This window comes from Mustelus asterias, chromosome 29 (genome assembly GCF_964213995.1).
Source record: "Mustelus asterias chromosome 29, sMusAst1.hap1.1, whole genome shotgun sequence".
Taxonomy (NCBI): domain Eukaryota; kingdom Metazoa; phylum Chordata; class Chondrichthyes; order Carcharhiniformes; family Triakidae; genus Mustelus; species Mustelus asterias.
Window position 1 is genome coordinate 24,619,636 of NC_135829.1, and position 17,459 is coordinate 24,637,094.

The following is a 17,459-nucleotide window of genomic DNA, read 5'->3' on the forward strand; positions in this document are numbered from 1 at the left end:
CAGAGTACCCTTCATCGTCCAGTACTTCCCCAGAGCGGAGAAGCTACTATATCTTCTCCAGCGCCTTCAACATATCATTGATGAAGATGAACATCTCGCCAAGGCTGTCCCCACACCCCCACTTCTTGACTTCAAACAACCGCACAACCTCAAACAGACCATTGTCCACAGCAAACTACCCAGCCTTCAGGAGAACAGTGACCACGACACCACACAACCCTGCCACAGCAACCTCTGCATGATGTGCCGGATCATCGACACGGATGCCATCATCTCACGTGAGAACACCATCCACCAGGTACACAATACATACTCTTGCACTTGGCCAACGTTGTCTGCCTGATACGCTGCAGGAAAGGATGTACCGAGGCATGGTACATTGGGGAGACCATGCAGATGCTACAACAACGGATGAATGAACACCGCTCGACAATCACCAGGCAGGAGTGTTCTCTTCCTGTTGGGGAACACTTCAACAGTCACGGGCATTCAGCCTCTGATCTTCGGGTAAGCGTCCTCCAAGACGACCTTCACGACACACGACAATGCAGAATCGCTGAGCGGAAACTGATAGCCAAGTTCTGCACACATGAGGACGGCCTCAACTGGGATCTTGGGTTCATGTCACACTATCTGTAACCCCCACGACTTGCCTGGGTTTGCAAAATCTCTCTAACTGTCCTGGCTTGAGACAATACACATCTCTTTAACCTGTGCTTAACCCTCTCTCCACTCACATTGTCTGTACCTTTTAAGTCTTGATTACCTGTAAAGATTCTAAATTACCTGTAAAAAATTGTAAGTTTTCTACAATTTATAAACATAGAAACAATACAAAATGCTACACTTTCCCACGTGGAATAGGAGAAAAGGACCAAAAGGGAATCTGCCTGTGAGAGAATGGCATTGCGATTTGACACCCTGAAGCTATCAATGCTCTTTGCCATGTTCTTGCGCTTGAGTGAGCAGATAAGATTTTTTTTAAATGCCTTATCACAGCCTTACTGTCAGTAGAATGTTTCCAGCTGAACTGAGACAGAACTAGACAAAGAGTCATACTATGCTGATTATGGCTAAGGAGAACATTGACCATTGAAAGCATGAGGATATTCTCTCTTTCTGTTACCCAAAGAATGGCGCACAGAGGCATAAAGGATGTGAAAATGGGAGAGAGAGGACGAGCAAGGGCAGGGAAAGCATAGTACAAAGCTTGAAATATGAATGTAATCTTTCTTGATGTTGTAGAAATTTTCCTTTAACGATGTTTCTCGCTCCTGAAGTTTATCACATATTCCCTTTCCCAGGAGTTTTGAAACATTTACAAGTAAAATTGGTCTGAAGCCTCCACATTGGCAGTTAAAATTGCAAATTATTTCCTTAATTTTCGATTCGTGTTTTTGTAAAAATTGCGATGGTGTGTAATCAGATAACAATGAGAAAAGTTGGGGTGTGGAAAGATACACCTTTAAAATAAGAGGAATGAACATCCACTGGACATGAAGAGATCAAAAGAATTATTCTCTCTCCATGTTCTTTGTTAAATAATATATAATTGATCCTGGAATCAAATACAAAGAGCAACACAGAACATTATTCTGAAAATTCACAGGATTACATTTAATCCTGGAGTCTGGAATAACAGGGTGTCACACAAGAGGCTGGATGGACTGGGACTTTTTTCTCTGGAGCGTAGGAGGCTGAGGGGTGATCTTATTGAGGTCTATAAAATAATGAGGGGCACAGAGCAGCGAGATAGTCAATATCTTTTCCGAAAGGTAGCGGAGTCTAAAACTAGAGGGCATAGGTTTAAGGTGAGAGGGGAGAGATACAAAAGTGTCCAGAGGGGGCAATTTTTTTACACAGAGGGTGGTGCGTGTCTGGAACAAGCTGCCAGAGGTAGTAGTAGAGGCGGGTACAATGTTGTCTTTTAAAAAGCATTTAGATAGTTAGATGGGAAAGATGGGTATAGAGGGATATGGGCCAAATACAGGCAATTGGGAATGGCTTAGGGGTTTTTAAAAAAAGGGCGGCTTGGACAAGTTGGGCCGAAGGGCCTGTTTCCATGCTGTAAATCTCTATGACTCTATGGCTCTATGACTCGCATTCCAACCATTATCTTGTAAATTGAGTTTGTGTCTTTATATGCCCTGTTTGTGAACACAACTCCCACTCACCTGATGAAGGAGCAGTGACCTGGATGAGGAAGTGGAGGGATGGGTTGGTAAGTTTGCTGACGACACCAAGGTAGGTGGTGTTGTGGATAGTTTGGAGGGATGTCAGAAGTTGCAGCGAGACATAGATAGAATGCAAGACTGGGCGGAGAAGTGGCAGATGGACTTCAACCCGGATAAGTGTGTGGTGATCCATTTTGGCAGATCCAATGGGATGAAGCAGCAGTATAATATGAAGGGTACCATTCTTAGCAGTGTAGAGGATCAGAAGGACCTTGGGGTCCGGGTCCATAGGACTCTTAAATCGGCCTCGCAGGTGGAGGATGCGGTCAAGAAGGCGTACGGCGTACTGGCCTTCATTAATCGAGGGATTGAGTTTAGGAGTCGGGAGATAATGCTGCAGCTTTATAGGACCCTGGTTAGACCCCACTTGGAGTACTGCGCGCAGTTCTGGTCACCTCATTACAGGAAAGATGTTGAAGCCATTGAAAGGGTGCAGAGGAGATTTACAAGGATGTTGCCTGGATTGGGGGGCATGCCTTATGAGGATAGGTTGAGGGAGCTTGGTCTCTTCTCCCTGGAGAGACGAAGGATGAGAGGTGACCTGATAGAGGTTTACAAGATGTTGAGAGGTCTGGATAGGGTAGACTCTCAGAGGCTATTTCCAAGGGCTGAAATGGTTGCTACGAGAGGACACAGGTTTAAGGTGCTGGGGGGTAGGTACAGAGGAGATGTCAGGGGTAAGTTTTTCACTCAGAGGGTGGTGGCTGAGTGGAATCGGCTGACGTCGGTGGTGGTGGAGGCAAACTCGTTGGGGTCTTTTAAGAGACTTCTGGATGAGTACATGGGATTTAATGGGATTGAGGGCTATAGATAGGCCTAGAGGTGGGGATGTGATCGGCGCAACTTGTGGGCCGAAAGGCCTGTTTGTGCTGTGGCTTTCTATGTTCTATGTTCTATGCTCCAAAAGCTTGTGGCTTGTGCTACAAATAAACCTGTTGGACTTTGACCTGGTGTTGTGAGACTTCTTACTGTGCTTACCCCAGTCCAACACCGGCATCTCCACATCATTTAAACTCCATCTGCCATTTCTCCACCAAGATTCCATCCAGTCTATATCTTGCTGAATCCTCTGACAATCCTCTTTATAGAATCATAGAATCCCTACAGTGCAGAAAGAGGTCATTCAGCCCATCGAGTCTGCACCGACAACAATCCCACCCAGGCCCTATCCTCGTAACCCCACATATTTACCCTGCTAATCCCCCTGACACTAAGGGGCAATTTTGCTTGGCCAATCAAGCTAACCCGCACATTTTTGGACAGTGGGAGGAAACCAGAGCACCCGGAAGAAACCCACGCAGACACGTGGAGAATGGGCAAACTCCACACAGACAGTAACCCAAGCCGGGAATTGAACCCGGGTCCCTGGCGCTGTGAGGCAGCAGTGCTAACCACTGTGCCACCCTATCCACAATTCCACCAATTTTTGTGTCGTCTGCGAACTTACTAATCAGACCAGCTAAATTTTCCTCCAAATCATTTATATATACTACAAACAACAAAGGTCCCAGAACTGATCCCTGTGGAACACCGCGAGTCACAGCCTTCCATTCAGAAAAGCACCCCTCTACTGCTACCCTCTGACTTCTATGGTCACAGTAAGAAGTCTCACAACACCAGGTTAAAGTCCAACAGGTTTATTTGGTAGCAAAAGCCACTAGCTTTCGGAGCACTGCTCCTTCGTCAGGTAAGAGGAAGTTCTGTTCACAAACAGGGCATATAAAGACACAAACTCAATTTCCAAAATAATGGTTGGAATGCGAGTCTTTACGGGTAATCGAGTCTTAAAGGTACAGACAATGTGCGTGGAGAGAGCGTTAAGCACACGTTAAAGAGATGTGTATTGTCTCCAGACAGGACAGTTAGTGAGATTCTGCAAGCCCAGGCAAGTCGTGGGGGTTACAGATAGTGTCACATGAACCCAAGATCCCGGTTGAGGCCGTCCTCATGTGTGCGGAACTTGGCTATTAGTCTCTGCTCAGCGACTCTGCGTTGTCATGTGTCGTGAAGGCCGCCTTGGAGAACGCTTACCTGAAGATCAGAGGCCGAATGCCCGTGACCGCTGAAGTGTTCCCCAACAGGAAGAGAACAGTCTTGCCTGGTGATTGTCGAGCGGTGTTCATTCATCCGTTGTCGTAGCGTCTGCATGGTCTCCCCGATGTACCACGCCTCGGGACATCCTTTCCTGCAGCGTATCAGGTAGACAACGTTGGTCGAGTTGCAAGAGTATGTACCATGTACCTGGTGGATGGTGTTCTCACGTGAGATGATGGCATCCGTATCGATGATCCGGCATGTCTTGCAGAGGTTGTTGTGGCAGGGTTGTATGGTGTCGTGGTCACTGTTCTCCTGAAAGCTGGTAGTTTGCTGCGGACAATAGTCTGTTTGAGGTTGTGTGGCTGTTTGAAGGCAAGAAGTGGGGGTGTGGGGCTGGCCTTGGCGAGATGTTCGTCTTCATCAATAACATGTTAAAGGCTCTGGAGAAGATGTCGTAGCTTCTCTGCTCCAGGGAAGTACTGGACGACGAAGGGTTCTCTGTCCGCCATGTGCTGTGTTTGTCTTCTGAGGAGATCGGTGCGGTTTTTCGCTGTGGCACGTTGGAACTATCGATCGATGAGTCAAGCGCCATATCCTGTTATTATGAGGGCATCTTTCAGCGCCTGGAGGTGTCTGTTGCGATCTTCCTCATCTGAGCAGATCCTGTGTATACGGAGAGCTTGTTCTTAGGGGATGGCTTCTTTAACGTGTTTAGGGTGGAAGCTGGAGAAGTGGAGCATCGTGAGGTTATCTGTGGGCTTGCGGTACAGTGAAGTGCTGAGATGACTGTCCTTGATGGAGATGCATGTGTCCAAGAATGCAACCGATTCCAGAGAGTAGTCCATGGTGAGTCTGATAGTGGGATAAAACTTGTTGATGTCGTCATATAGTTGTTTCAGTGATTGTTCACCATGAGTCCAAAGGAAGAAAATGCCATCGATGTATCTAGTGTATAGCATCGGTGAAGAGGTCTTGTTCGAATGGTCTAGTTTGGACCAGGGAGCGGCGCGGGCTTGGAGGGCCGAAGGGCCTGTTCCTGTGCTGTATTGTTCTTTGTTCTTTGAACCTGTGCATGAAGATGTTAGCGTATTGAGGTGCGAATTTGGTCCCCATGGCTGTTCCGTGTGTCTGAATGAAGAACTGGTTGTTGAAGGTGAAGACATTGTGGTCCAGGATGAAGTGGATGAGTTGTAAAATTGCATCTAGAAACTGGCAGTTGTCGGCGTTGAGTACTGAGGCAGTTGCAGCAATGCCATCGTCGTGGGGGATGCTGGTGTAGAGTGCCAAGACATCCATTGTGATGAGGAGTGCTCCTGGTTCAACTGCTCCATGTGTGTTGAGTTTCTGTAGGAAGTCCGTAGTGTCATTTCTATGGCCACGCCAGTTCTTGCCAGCTCTCCTCTGATCTCGTGTGACTTCATCTTTCGTACCAGTCTACCATGAAGTACCTCGTGGTGCTTTTTCTAGGCTTCTTGTTCGAACACAACCTTGCCACCCAAATTTGGGAACATCAGGCTAATCCTCATCCGATGGTGTCGGCCCATAGTCAGATAGTTGAAAAGAGAATGTGTGAGCTTTAATTCCAGTGAACCCGTGGTTTGTTTCTTCATGTCACTTTTGAATATCTGGATTGCCCCCTCAATAAGAGTTTTAACAACACCAGGTTAAAGTCCAACAGGTTTATTTGGTAGCAAATACCATAAGCTTTCGGAGCACTGCTCCTTCGTCAGATGGAGTGGAAATGTGCTCTCAAACAGTGCACAGAGACACAAAATCAAGTTACAGAATACTGATTAGAATGCGAATCCCTACAGCCAGCCAGATCTTAAAGATACAGACAATGTGGGTGGAGGGAGCATTAAGCACAGGTTAAAGAGATGTGTATTGTCTCCAGACAGGACAGCCCGCAAGTCCAGGAGGCAAGCTGTGGGGGTTACTGATAATGTGACATAAATCCAACATCCCGGTTTAGGCCGTCCTCATGTGTGCGGAATTTGGACACCTCCAGACACTGAAAGATGCCCTCATAAGAACAGGATATGGCACTCGACTCATCGATCAACAGTTCCGACACGCCACAGCGAAAAACCGCACCGATCTCCTCAGAAGACAAACACGGGACACGGTGGACAGAGTACCCTTCGTCGTCCAGTACTTCCCCGGAGCGGAGAAGCTACGGCATCTCCTCCGGAGCCTTCAACATGTCATTGATGAAGACGAACATCTCGCCAAGGCCATCCCCACACCCCCACTTCTTGCCTTCAAACAACCGCACAACCTCAAACAGACCATTGTCCGCAACAAACTACCCAGCCTTCAGGAGAACAGTGACCACAACACCACACAACCCTGCCACAGCAACCTCTGCAAGACGTGCCGGATCATCAACACGGATGCCATCATGTCACGTGAGAACACCATCTACCAGGTACACGGTACCTACTCTTGCAACTCGGCCAATGTTGTCTACCTGATACGCTGCAGGAAAGGATGTCCCGAGGCATGGTACATTGGGGAAACCATGCAAACGTTATGACAACGGATGAATGAACACCACTCGACAATCACCAGGCAAGACTGTTCTCTTCCTGTGGGGGAGCTCTTCAGCAGTCACGGGCATTCGGCCTCTGATCTTCAGGTAAGCGTTCTCCAAGGCGGCCTTCACGACACACGACAGCGCAGAGTCGCTGAGCAGAAACTGATAGCCAAGTTCTGCACACATGAGGACGGCCTAAACCGGGATGTTGGATTTATGTCACATTATCAGTAACCCCCACAGCTTGCCTCCTGGACTTGCAGGCTGTCCTGTCTGGAGACAATACACATCTCTTTAACCTGTGCTTAATGCTCCCTCCACCCACATTGTCTGTACCTTTAAGACCTGGCTGGCTGTAGAGATTCGCATTCTAATTAGTATTCTGTAACTTGATTTTGTGTCTCTGTGCACTGTTTGAGAGCACATTTCCACTCCATCTGACGAAGGAGCAGCGCTCCGAAAGCTTATGGTATTTGCTACCAAATAAACCTGTTGGACTTTAACCTGGTGTTGTGAGACCTCTTACTGTGTTCACCCAGTCCAACGCCGGCATCTTCACATCATTGCCCCCTCAGCCAGGCTGTTTGAGGATGGCTGGTAGGGTACCGTGTTGATGTGCCTTACTCCGTTCATACTCACAAAGTTCTGAAATTCCCCACTGGTAAGTGCGTCCTGTTGTCTGTTATGAGAATCTTGGGTATGCCATGCATACTGATGGATTGACAGAGATTGACAGTGTTGTTAAAACTCTTACTGTACTGATGGATTGACAGAGTTTCTCTATTGTATTCTAAGAGGTTGTAGAGGCCATTCAGTGCTGCTTCATCCATTTTGAATGGGCATCAATGAGGATTAAAAACATGGAGCCCATAAATGGCCTGCAAAGTTTGCATATACTTGCACCTTCAGGTTTTGCACCACTTGACCAGGTTTTCGATATCCGTGTCTATAGAACATAGAACATAGAACATTACAGCGCAGAACAGGCCCTTCGGCCCACGATGTTGCACCGACCAGTTAAAAAAAAACTGTGACCCTCCAACCTAAACCAATTTCTTTTCGTCCATGAACCTATCTACGGATCTCTTAAACGCCCCCAAACTAGGCGCATTTACTACTGATGCTGGCAGGGCATTCCAATCCCTCACCACCCTCTGGGTAAAGAACCTACCCCTGACATCGGTTCTATAACTACCCCCCCTCAATTTAAAGCCATGCCCCCTCGTGCTGGATTTCTCCATCAGAGGAAAAAGGCTATCACTATCCACCCTATCTAAACCTCTAATCATCTTATATGTTTCAATAAGATCCCCTCTTAGCCGCCGCCTTTCCAGCGAAAACAATATGTCTATGGCACGCCACCCGACATAGCTCCTTTGCAATGGCCTGCGCCAGTAGTCTCAGTTTTAATATCTGACAATTTGGTCTGTCTCGTGGGGATTATAAGTTGATGGTCAATGGAGCCTTCCACTTAGAAAGATACCCTATGCCACACATGGAAGCCTTGTAAAGCTGGCTGGGGTGGGGGTCACATATTTTCCAAATTGGACATGTGTCACACTTAACTCCAACTGGAGCTTGAGGTGTTATCCAGAAAGTATGTCACAATAAATACCCCTAAAGGACTGAATGTGTATACTCGCTTGCCCTTTGGGGTGCCAAAGCTTGCTTCATTTTTAAAGGATGATGGAGAACATCCTTCAAGGGGTGCCTGGAGTGGCAGTCTACCTGGATGATGTTTTAACCTCAGGAGCTACTGCAAAGGAACATTTGGAGGGGTTGGAGGAGATCTTACCAAGTTTTCCTGATGCTGGTGTTCAACTGAAAAACGTGTGTTCCAGGTAAACAAGGTGACATATCTCGGGTACAGAATTGACAAGGATGGATTACATCTTGTCGAAGAGAAGGTGAAGGCCATTAAACGGAACTCCAACTCCAAGGAACACAGTTGAAGTTGAAGTCTTTCCTAGGTCTCTGGGAAATTCAAAACCAACTTGGCGAACCTGCTGGCAGCCCTCCATGTACTGTTAAAAACATCAGAAATGGTCATGGCAAATGCCACAAGAGAGAGCCTTTGCAAACAGCAAACAACATTTGCTGTCAACAAATATATATCATGACTCTCTGAGACTCCCTACTCATTGCAACCTGCAGTGCCTCCCCCTATGGGGCAGGAGTGGTATTGTCGCACCGTAGGGATGATGGGTCAAAATGTTCAATTGTTTACGCATTATGACCCCTGGCGGAATCAGAAAGGAAGTATGCCCAGATCGAAATAGAAGACTTTGCCATGGTGTCTGTGGTGAAAAAGTTCCACCAGTATATCTGTGGTCAGCATTTCACCAGGGCAACCAATCACAAACCTCTGCTGGGCCGCTTCAAGGAAAACAGGTGATTCTTCACATTGCATCAGCCCAGATTCAGTGCTGGGCATTGATATTAGGTGCTGATGAATATACTTCAGAACACTGTCCATGAAAATATATAGCTTCTCACAGTACCTACGTTCTGACCAACTCCCAGGTGCCACTGGCTTTTGAAGAGCCTCGGCAATTTCAGGGCTGAAATAACCCAAAAAAGCTGGTTGCTGACAGCAGTTCACCTTCCTCAGAGTGTTGCTGAGGAGATCTGCCTTCAACAGGTCCATGATTGAACAGATGATAAGCCCCGGAAGATGAATTTGGATGTTTGGACCCGTCAGGTGGGGCTCTTCAATACTCACCACAGAGTGTGTTCCGGATCTTTCAAAGGGCAGGGGGATGTCTTGGCTGAGGGAATCACGGAGGACTGAGATGTCTCCTCTGACAGTGAGGACAGTGAAGGGGATGGAGCTGATGAGGGCCAGGATGTTGCCAACTCACACTGAGAACCCATTGCAAGGGGCTCTCAGTGTGAGTTGGCAACATCAGAGAGATGTTGACAATGGTACTCTGACCTGCTCTTGTAGTTACTGTGTTTATATGGTGAGTCCAGTTGAGTTTCTAGTCTGGCACCCCTCCATGTATTGGTAAAAACATCAGTTACACCATTGAATGTCAAGAGGCGGTGGTTAGAGTGTCTCTTATTGGTGATGGTCATTGCCTGACATTTGTGTGGCACGGATGTTATTTACCACTTGTCAGCCCAAACCTGCATATTGTCCAAATCTTGTTGCATTTGAACATGGACTGCTTCAATTCCTGAGGAGTCGCGAATAGTGCTGAACATTGTGCAATCATTGGCGAACATCCCCACTTCTGACCTTATGATGGAGGGAAGGTCATTGATGAAGCAGCTGAAGATTGTTGGGCCTCGGACACGACCCTGAGGGATGTTCTAGAGCTGAGATGACTGACTCTCCATAACCACAACCATCTTCCTATGTACCAGGTATGACTCCAACCAGCGGAGAGTTTACCCCCTGATACCCATTGATTCCAGTTTCACTAAGGCTCCTTGATGCCACACTCGGTCAAATGCGGCCTTGATATCAAGGGCTGTCACTCTCACCTCACCTCTAGAATTCAGCTCTTCTGTCCATGTTTGAACCAAGGCTGCAATGGGTTAAAGAGCTGGCAAAACCCAAACTGGGCGTCACTGAGCAGGTTATTGCTGAACAAGTGCTGCTTGATAGCACTGTTGATGACCCCTTCCATCACTTCACTGATGATCGAGAGTAGACTGATTGGGCAGTAATTGGCTAGGTTGGATTTGTCCTGCTTTTCATGTACAGGACATACCTGGGCAATTTTCCACATTGTCAGAGAGATGTCAGTGTTGTAACTCTCCTGGAAGAGCTTGGCTAGGGGAGCAGCAGGTTCTAGAGCACAAGTCTTCAGTACTATTGCCGGAATGTTATCAGGGCCCTTTGCCTTTGCCTCCAACCGTTTCTTGATATCACGTGGAGTGAATCAAATTGGCTGGAGACTGGCATCTGTGATGTTGGGGACCACTGGAGGAGGCTAAGATGGATCATCCACTCTGATTGAAGATTACTGCGAATACTTCAGCCTTATTTTTTGCACTGATGTGCTGGGCTCCTCCATCATTGAGGATGGGGATATTTGTGGAGCCTCCTCCTCCAGTGAGTTGTTTAATTGTCCACCGCCATTCATGACTGGATGTGGCAGGACTGCAGAGCTTAGATCTGATCCGTTGGTTGTGGGATCACTTAGCTCTGTCTATCACTAGCTGTTTTTGCCGGTTGGCAAGCAAGTAGTCCTGTTTGGTAGCTTCACCAGGTTGACACCTCATTTTTAGGTATGCCTGGTGCTGCTCCTGGCATGCCCTCCTGCACTCTCCATTGAACCAGGGTTGATCCCCTGGCCTGATGGTAATGGTTGAGTGGGGGATATGCCAGGCTATGAAGTTGCAGATTGTGCTGAAGTGCAGTTCCACTGCTGTTGATGGCCCACAGCGTCTCATGGATGCCCAGTCTTGAGTTGCTGGATCGGTTCGAAGTCTGTCCCATTTAGCACAGTGATAGTGCCACACAACACAATATTCTGAATGTGAAGGCGGGACTTCGTCTTCACAAGGACTGTGCGGTGCGCACTCTTACTGATACTGTCATGGACAGATGCATCTGCAGACAGCAGATTGGTAAGGATGAGGTCAAGTATGTTATTTCCTCTTGTTGGTTCCTTCATCACCTGCTGCGGATCCAGGCTAGCAGTTATATCCTTTAGGACCCGACCAGAATGCTGCTGCCCAGCCACTCTTGATGGTGGACATTGAAATCCCCCACCCAGAGTACATTTTGCGCCCTTGCCACCCCCAGTGCTTCTTCCAAGTGTTGTTCAACATGGAGGAATACTAATTCATCAGCCGGAGGAGGACGGTATGTGATACCAGTAAGAGGTTTCCTTGTCCTTGTTTAACCTGAAGCCATGAGACTTCATGGGGTCCGACGTCAATGTTAAGGACTCCCAGGACAACTGTATACCACTGTGCCGCCACCTCTGCTGGGTCTGCCCTGCCATTGGGACAGGACATATCCTGGGATGGTAATGGTGGTGTCTCGGGTGTTATCTGTAAGGTATGATTCCGTGAGAAAGACTATATCAGGCTATTGCTTGACTAGTCTGTGAGACAGCTCTCCCAAATTTGGCACTAGCCCCCAGATGTTAGTAAGGAGGACTCTGCAGGGTTGATACGGCTGTTTTTTCCGGTGCCTAGATTAATGCCAAATGGTCCATCCGGTTTCATTTCTTTGTTGAGACTTTGTGGCGCTTGATACAACTGAGTGGCTTGCTAGGCCATTTCAGAGGGCAGTTGAGAGTCAACCACATTGCTGTGGCTCTGGAGTCACATGTAGGCCAGTCCAGGTAAGGACGGCAGATTTCCTTCCCTAAAGAACATTAGTGAACCAGATGGGTTTTTCTGACAATAGGCAATGGTTTCATGGTCATCAGTGGACTCTTAATTCGAGATATTTTGTATTGAATTCAAATTCCACCATCTGCCATGGGTCCCCAGAACTTTAGCTTGGGTTTCTAGATTAATAGTCGAGCGATAATACCACTAGACCATTGCCCCTTAGTTTCCCGGGATGCACAGGTAAGAGGGATTAGCGGGGTAAATATGTGAGGTTATGGGGTTAAGGCTTAGGTGGGATTGTTGTTGGTGTAGACTAGATGAGCAGAACGGCCTCCATCTGCACTGTATGGTTTCTGTGTTTCACTGCTTAATGTCTGGCCTGCTGGGTGTTTGATCCTTTGCATGCACCAAACAATGCTAGTATACAAAGTCCTGGTGCTAAATGCGTGCATTACAACCTGCACAGCACTCTGTTCTCCCATGACCTCAGTAAGTGGAATTGTCTTCTTTCCCATGCCCTCACAAAGTCTGTCTGCATTGCAACGCGGAAGCTATATCAAATGTAGTCTTAGCAGGGATGAAGCGTCTTGCTGCTGTTCCTCTTCCCTGTGGGTGGCCAATGGAACCTCCATAACTCTGAGAAGAAGGGGCACCTGGAGGGAGATTGGGGTGCCCTGACCCCGTCAACCGGGCTCTTGGGTTCATGTCACACTATCTGTAACCCCTACGACTTGCCTGGGCTTGCAAAATCTCACTAACTGTCCTGGCTGGAGACAATTCACATCTCTTTAACCTGTGCTTAACGCTCTCTCCACTCACATTGTCTGTACCTTTAAGACTTGATTACCTGTAAAGACTCGCATTCCAACCATTATTTTGTAAATTGAGTTTGTGTCTTTATATGCCCTGTTTGTGAATAAAACTCCCACTCACCTGACGAAGGGGCAGCGCTCTGAAAGCTTGTGGCTTTTGCTACCAAATAAACCTGTTGGACTTTAACCTGGTGTTGTGAGACGTCTTACTGTGTTTACCCCAGTCCAACGCCGGCATCTCCACACCCAATGTGCTGAACCACGGCTGCGGTTAGATCAATGGAGCACTAGTTGGGCACTTACCCAGCAGCCACTGTTCATTCTGATGGAACTGGAAGTTGGTCACTACCCTTCCCATGGAGGAACCGAAACTCTCGTGAACCAGAGCCCCAACAGCAGACAGAACGTGGACATCCTCCTCCAGCCTTTGATCCAGTCTGCGCATGGCCTCTGGCAACTCTGTCTGATGTTCCCCTGCCTGTCTCTGCATCTTCAACAGGTCTCTTAGGGCCAAGTCCAGAGGCTTGTCACCTGCACGAGGCTAAACAGGAGCCTGGTCTCCAATAGTCTCCTGAGTGTCAGACACCTTGGCTGTCACTGCCTTCACCAGCTGTGGGCTCGTGTCAGTGATGTGCTCACCAGATTGTAAACCTGAGACTATTCTGAAACGTGGACCCACTGAGGTGACTGTATCTGCACCAGTGGTGAATGTAAGTGAACGCTGTGACAGTGCATCCGGTGCTGTATCATCCTCAGGGATGTGTCTGGATATGGAGCTGTGGGTTCCCTGGGTTCCTTCCCTCCCTGTTTTCTTGCTGGTACTTAGAAAGAAGAAAAAATGATGTTGTGGTTGCCTGAGCAGGCTCCTTAATTAGACCAATGTGTTACTTTGTGGATGCAGCTGATAACTGCAGACTGGAGCTATCCTGGTTTCCTGGGGGTATCCTATCTCGCCTTCAGCACAGTCCTGCTCCTCCCCGACTCTATCTCTGTGGCTTGTTCCTCTTAAGGGACAAGGACTCTATGTCTGGAATGCTGCCTCCATGCTTGACCCACCCCCAATTATTGTGGGCACTTCTGTCCTGCAAAAAGACAGAAGGATTGATTGTCACTCCAATAGTTGCATGAGCAGTTCAGGATTATGCATGCCTATGATCCTTCCCTTGTAAGTGAGGCAGCACGGTGGCACAATGGTTAGCACTGCTGCCTCACAGCAAGAAGTTTAACAACACCAGGTTAAAGTCCAACAGGTTTATTTGGTAGCAAAAGCCACACAAGCTTTCGAAGCTCTAAGCCCCTTCTTCAGGTGAGTGGGAATTCTGTTCACAAACAGAGTTTATAAAGACACAGACTCAATTTACATGAATAATGGTTGGAATGCGAATACTTACAACTAATCAAGTCTTTAAGAAACAAAACAATGGGAGTGGAGAGAGCATCAAGACAGGCTAAAAAGATGTGTATTGTCTCCAGACAAGACAGCCTCACAGCGCCAGGAACCCGGGTTCAGTTCCGGCCTCGGGTCACTGTCTGTGTGGCGTTTGCATGTTCTCCCCGTGTCTGCATGGGTTTCCTCCAGGTGCTCTGGTTTCCTCCCACACTCCAAAGATGTACAGGTTAGGTGGATTGGCCATGTTAAATTGCCCCTTAGTGTCAGGGAGATTAGAAGGGTAAATACGTGGGGTTACGGGGATAGGGCCTGGGTGGGATTGTGGTTGGTGCAGACTCGATGGGCCAAATGGCCTCCTTCTGCACTGTAGGGATTCTAAGTGATTAACAGGCACAATAACCTGCAACTGAGTGAAGATTGAGAGCATGAAATGTCCACCACACATTCAGTGCGCATGTCCCATCTGCTGCTGCTGAGTCCTGCAACCTAAACTCCTGTCACATTCCTGTGCACTTACACATTTGCATGGCTTGATCCCCTTCTGAGTGTCACTTTGCAGTGAGGCTGGACAGTGCACTCATCCCGTGGTCTGACTGGAGGGCCCCATCCTAGGCCAACAGCACCTCCCGCCTTTCCTGGAGAGGAGAATCTCCAGGGAGTGTTTGCGGAACCATGCCTGCTCTGGCACTTTCTGGTCCCAGCAGAGCCTTGAGCAGCAACCAGACTAGTGCTCCTGGCCTGCAGTGAGCGAGTGGCTGCCCTGCTGTCTTTCAAATACTGTGCTCAGACCTTCAACTCCATGAATTAACATTGGGGACAGCAACCAGCGATGTGTGGCTTGGAGGGGAATTTGTAGGTGGGGATATTCCCATGAGTCTACTACCATTGTTCCAGATAGTAGAGGCTACAGGTTTGGAAGGTGCTATCAAAGGGGACTTAGTGAATTGATGCAGTGCACCCTGTATGTGTTGCATGCGGCAAGTGAATGTTTAAGGTGGTGATTGGGGTGTCAATCAAAAGAGCTATTTTCTTCTGGGCAGTGTTGAGCTTTTGAAGTCTTGTTAGAACTTGCCTTATCCAGGCAAGTGCAGAGCATCACATTCTTTACTTGTGACTTATAGAGAGCAAGCAGGCTTTGGGGGTCAGGATTGGAGTTACACACCACTGGAGTCCCAGACTCTGACCTAGTCTTGCAGCCTCAGTATTTTTATGGCTGGTCCAGATCAGTTTCTGAATGGTAACTCCCCAGAATGTTAATGATGGGGAAGTCAATGATGATAATGCTGTTGAGGGAGATGGTTAGATTCTGTCTTACTGGAGATGGTTGTTGGCTTGAATGTTACTTGCCATTTATCAGTCCAAGCCTGAATGTTGTCGGGACCTTTGATCTGCGGTATTCCTGAAGAATCTCTTTCATTCTGATTTGCTTCAAGGGCTGGGATATGCAGATGTGGAAAACCGGGTCTTGTGTAATGCCGAGACAGTCGTGCGCATTGGCAGTATCAGCAAACCCTTCACCATGGCCGCCATCGCCAAGCTGTGGGAAGATGGAAAACTGGATTTCGATGTCCCCGTGCAGAAATACGTGCCAGAATTTCCGGAAAAAGAACACGAAGGAGTGAAAGTAAGAATGTTTTACAGTATCTTTTGCAAGTTGCTGCAAGCAACCTCATGTTTGACAGTCAGTTACATGATATAGTTTGTGTTGATCTTAAAGGAGTTTCAGTTTCGCAAAGCGCCATGCCGTATCACTCAGGAGTGAAGTCACTCGAACCAAACTTAAAGCAGGACAGGAGCAAAACACTGGATGCTGGGATCTGAAACAAAAACAGAAAATGCTGGGAAATCTCAGCAAATCTGACAGCGTCTGTGGAGAAAGAATAGAACCGACGTTTTGAGTCAGGATTTCGGGTTAGTACAACCTGATAACCATTACAGAGACATGGCTGTAGGGTGAAGTAGATTGGGATCTGAATATTGAAGGTTACATGATATTTAAGAGGGACATTATGGATGGCATGGTGGCTCAGCAATTAGCACTAAGAACAAAGAACAATACAGCACAGGAACAGGCCCTTCAGCCCTCCAAGCCCGCGCCGCTCCCTGGTCCAAACTAGACCATTCTTTTGTATCCCTCCATTCCCACTCCGTTCATATGGCTGTCTAGGTAAGTCTTAAACGTTCCCAGTGTGTCCGCCTCCACCACCCTGCCTGGCAGCGCATTCCAGGCCCCCACCACCCTCTGTGTAAAATATGTCCGTCTCATATCTGTGTTAAACCTCCCCCCTCTTTACCTTGAACCTATGACCCCTCGTGAATGTCACCACCGACCTGGGGAAAAGCTTCCCACCGTTCACCCTATCTATGCCTTTCATAATTTTATACACATCTATTAAGTCTCCCCTCATCCTCCGTCTTTCCAGGGAGAACAACCCCAGTTTACCCAATCTCTCCTCATAACTAAGCCCCTCCATACCAGGTAACATCCTGGTAAACCTCCTCTGTACTCTCTCCAAAGCCTCCACGTCCTTCTGGTAGTGTGGCGACCAGAACTGGACGCAGTATTCCAGATGCGGCCGAACCAACGTTCTATACATCTGCAACATCAGACCCCAACTTTTATACTCTACTACTGGCTCACAGTGCCAGGGATCTGGGTTCAATTCTGGCCTTGGGTGACTGTGGAGTTTGCATGTTCTCCCCATGTCTGCAGGGGTTTCCTCTGGGTGCTCCGGTTTCCTCCCACACTCCGAAGATGTGCAGATTAAGTTGATTGGCCATGCTAAATTCCCCTTAGTGTCCAAAGAGTTTGGGGGGTTAGCGGGGTAAATATGTGGGGTTGCGGGGATAGTCTCTGGGTGGAATGCTCTGTCATAGAGCTGGTGCAGATTTGATGGGCCGAAAGGCCTCCTTCTGCATTGTAGAGATTATATGATTCTATGACAGGAAGCTAGGAATAGGTGGAGGGTTGGCTTTGTTAATTAATGATTGTATTTGCATAATATAGACTGACGACCTAAATTCAGAAAACCAAGATGTAGAAGTGGTTTGAGTAGAGATGAGAAATGATAAAGGCAAAATGTCACTTGTGGGAGTGGGGTGCAGGCCCTCTAACATTAACCACACAATAGGATGGGACAGATTGGAAGAAA

General features: G+C 47.8%; 1 protein-coding gene across 1 annotated transcript in view; it reads left to right on the forward strand.

Moving 5' to 3' along the window:
• Window positions 1–17,459, forward strand: part of LOC144480589 (serine beta-lactamase-like protein LACTB, mitochondrial) — a 102,819-nt gene that overhangs the window by 24,866 nt on the left and 60,494 nt on the right. Inside the window, 1 exon segment of the mRNA XM_078200217.1 lies at window positions 15,741–15,931. Within this exon segment, the coding sequence (XP_078056343.1) occupies window positions 15,741–15,931 (191 nt within the window).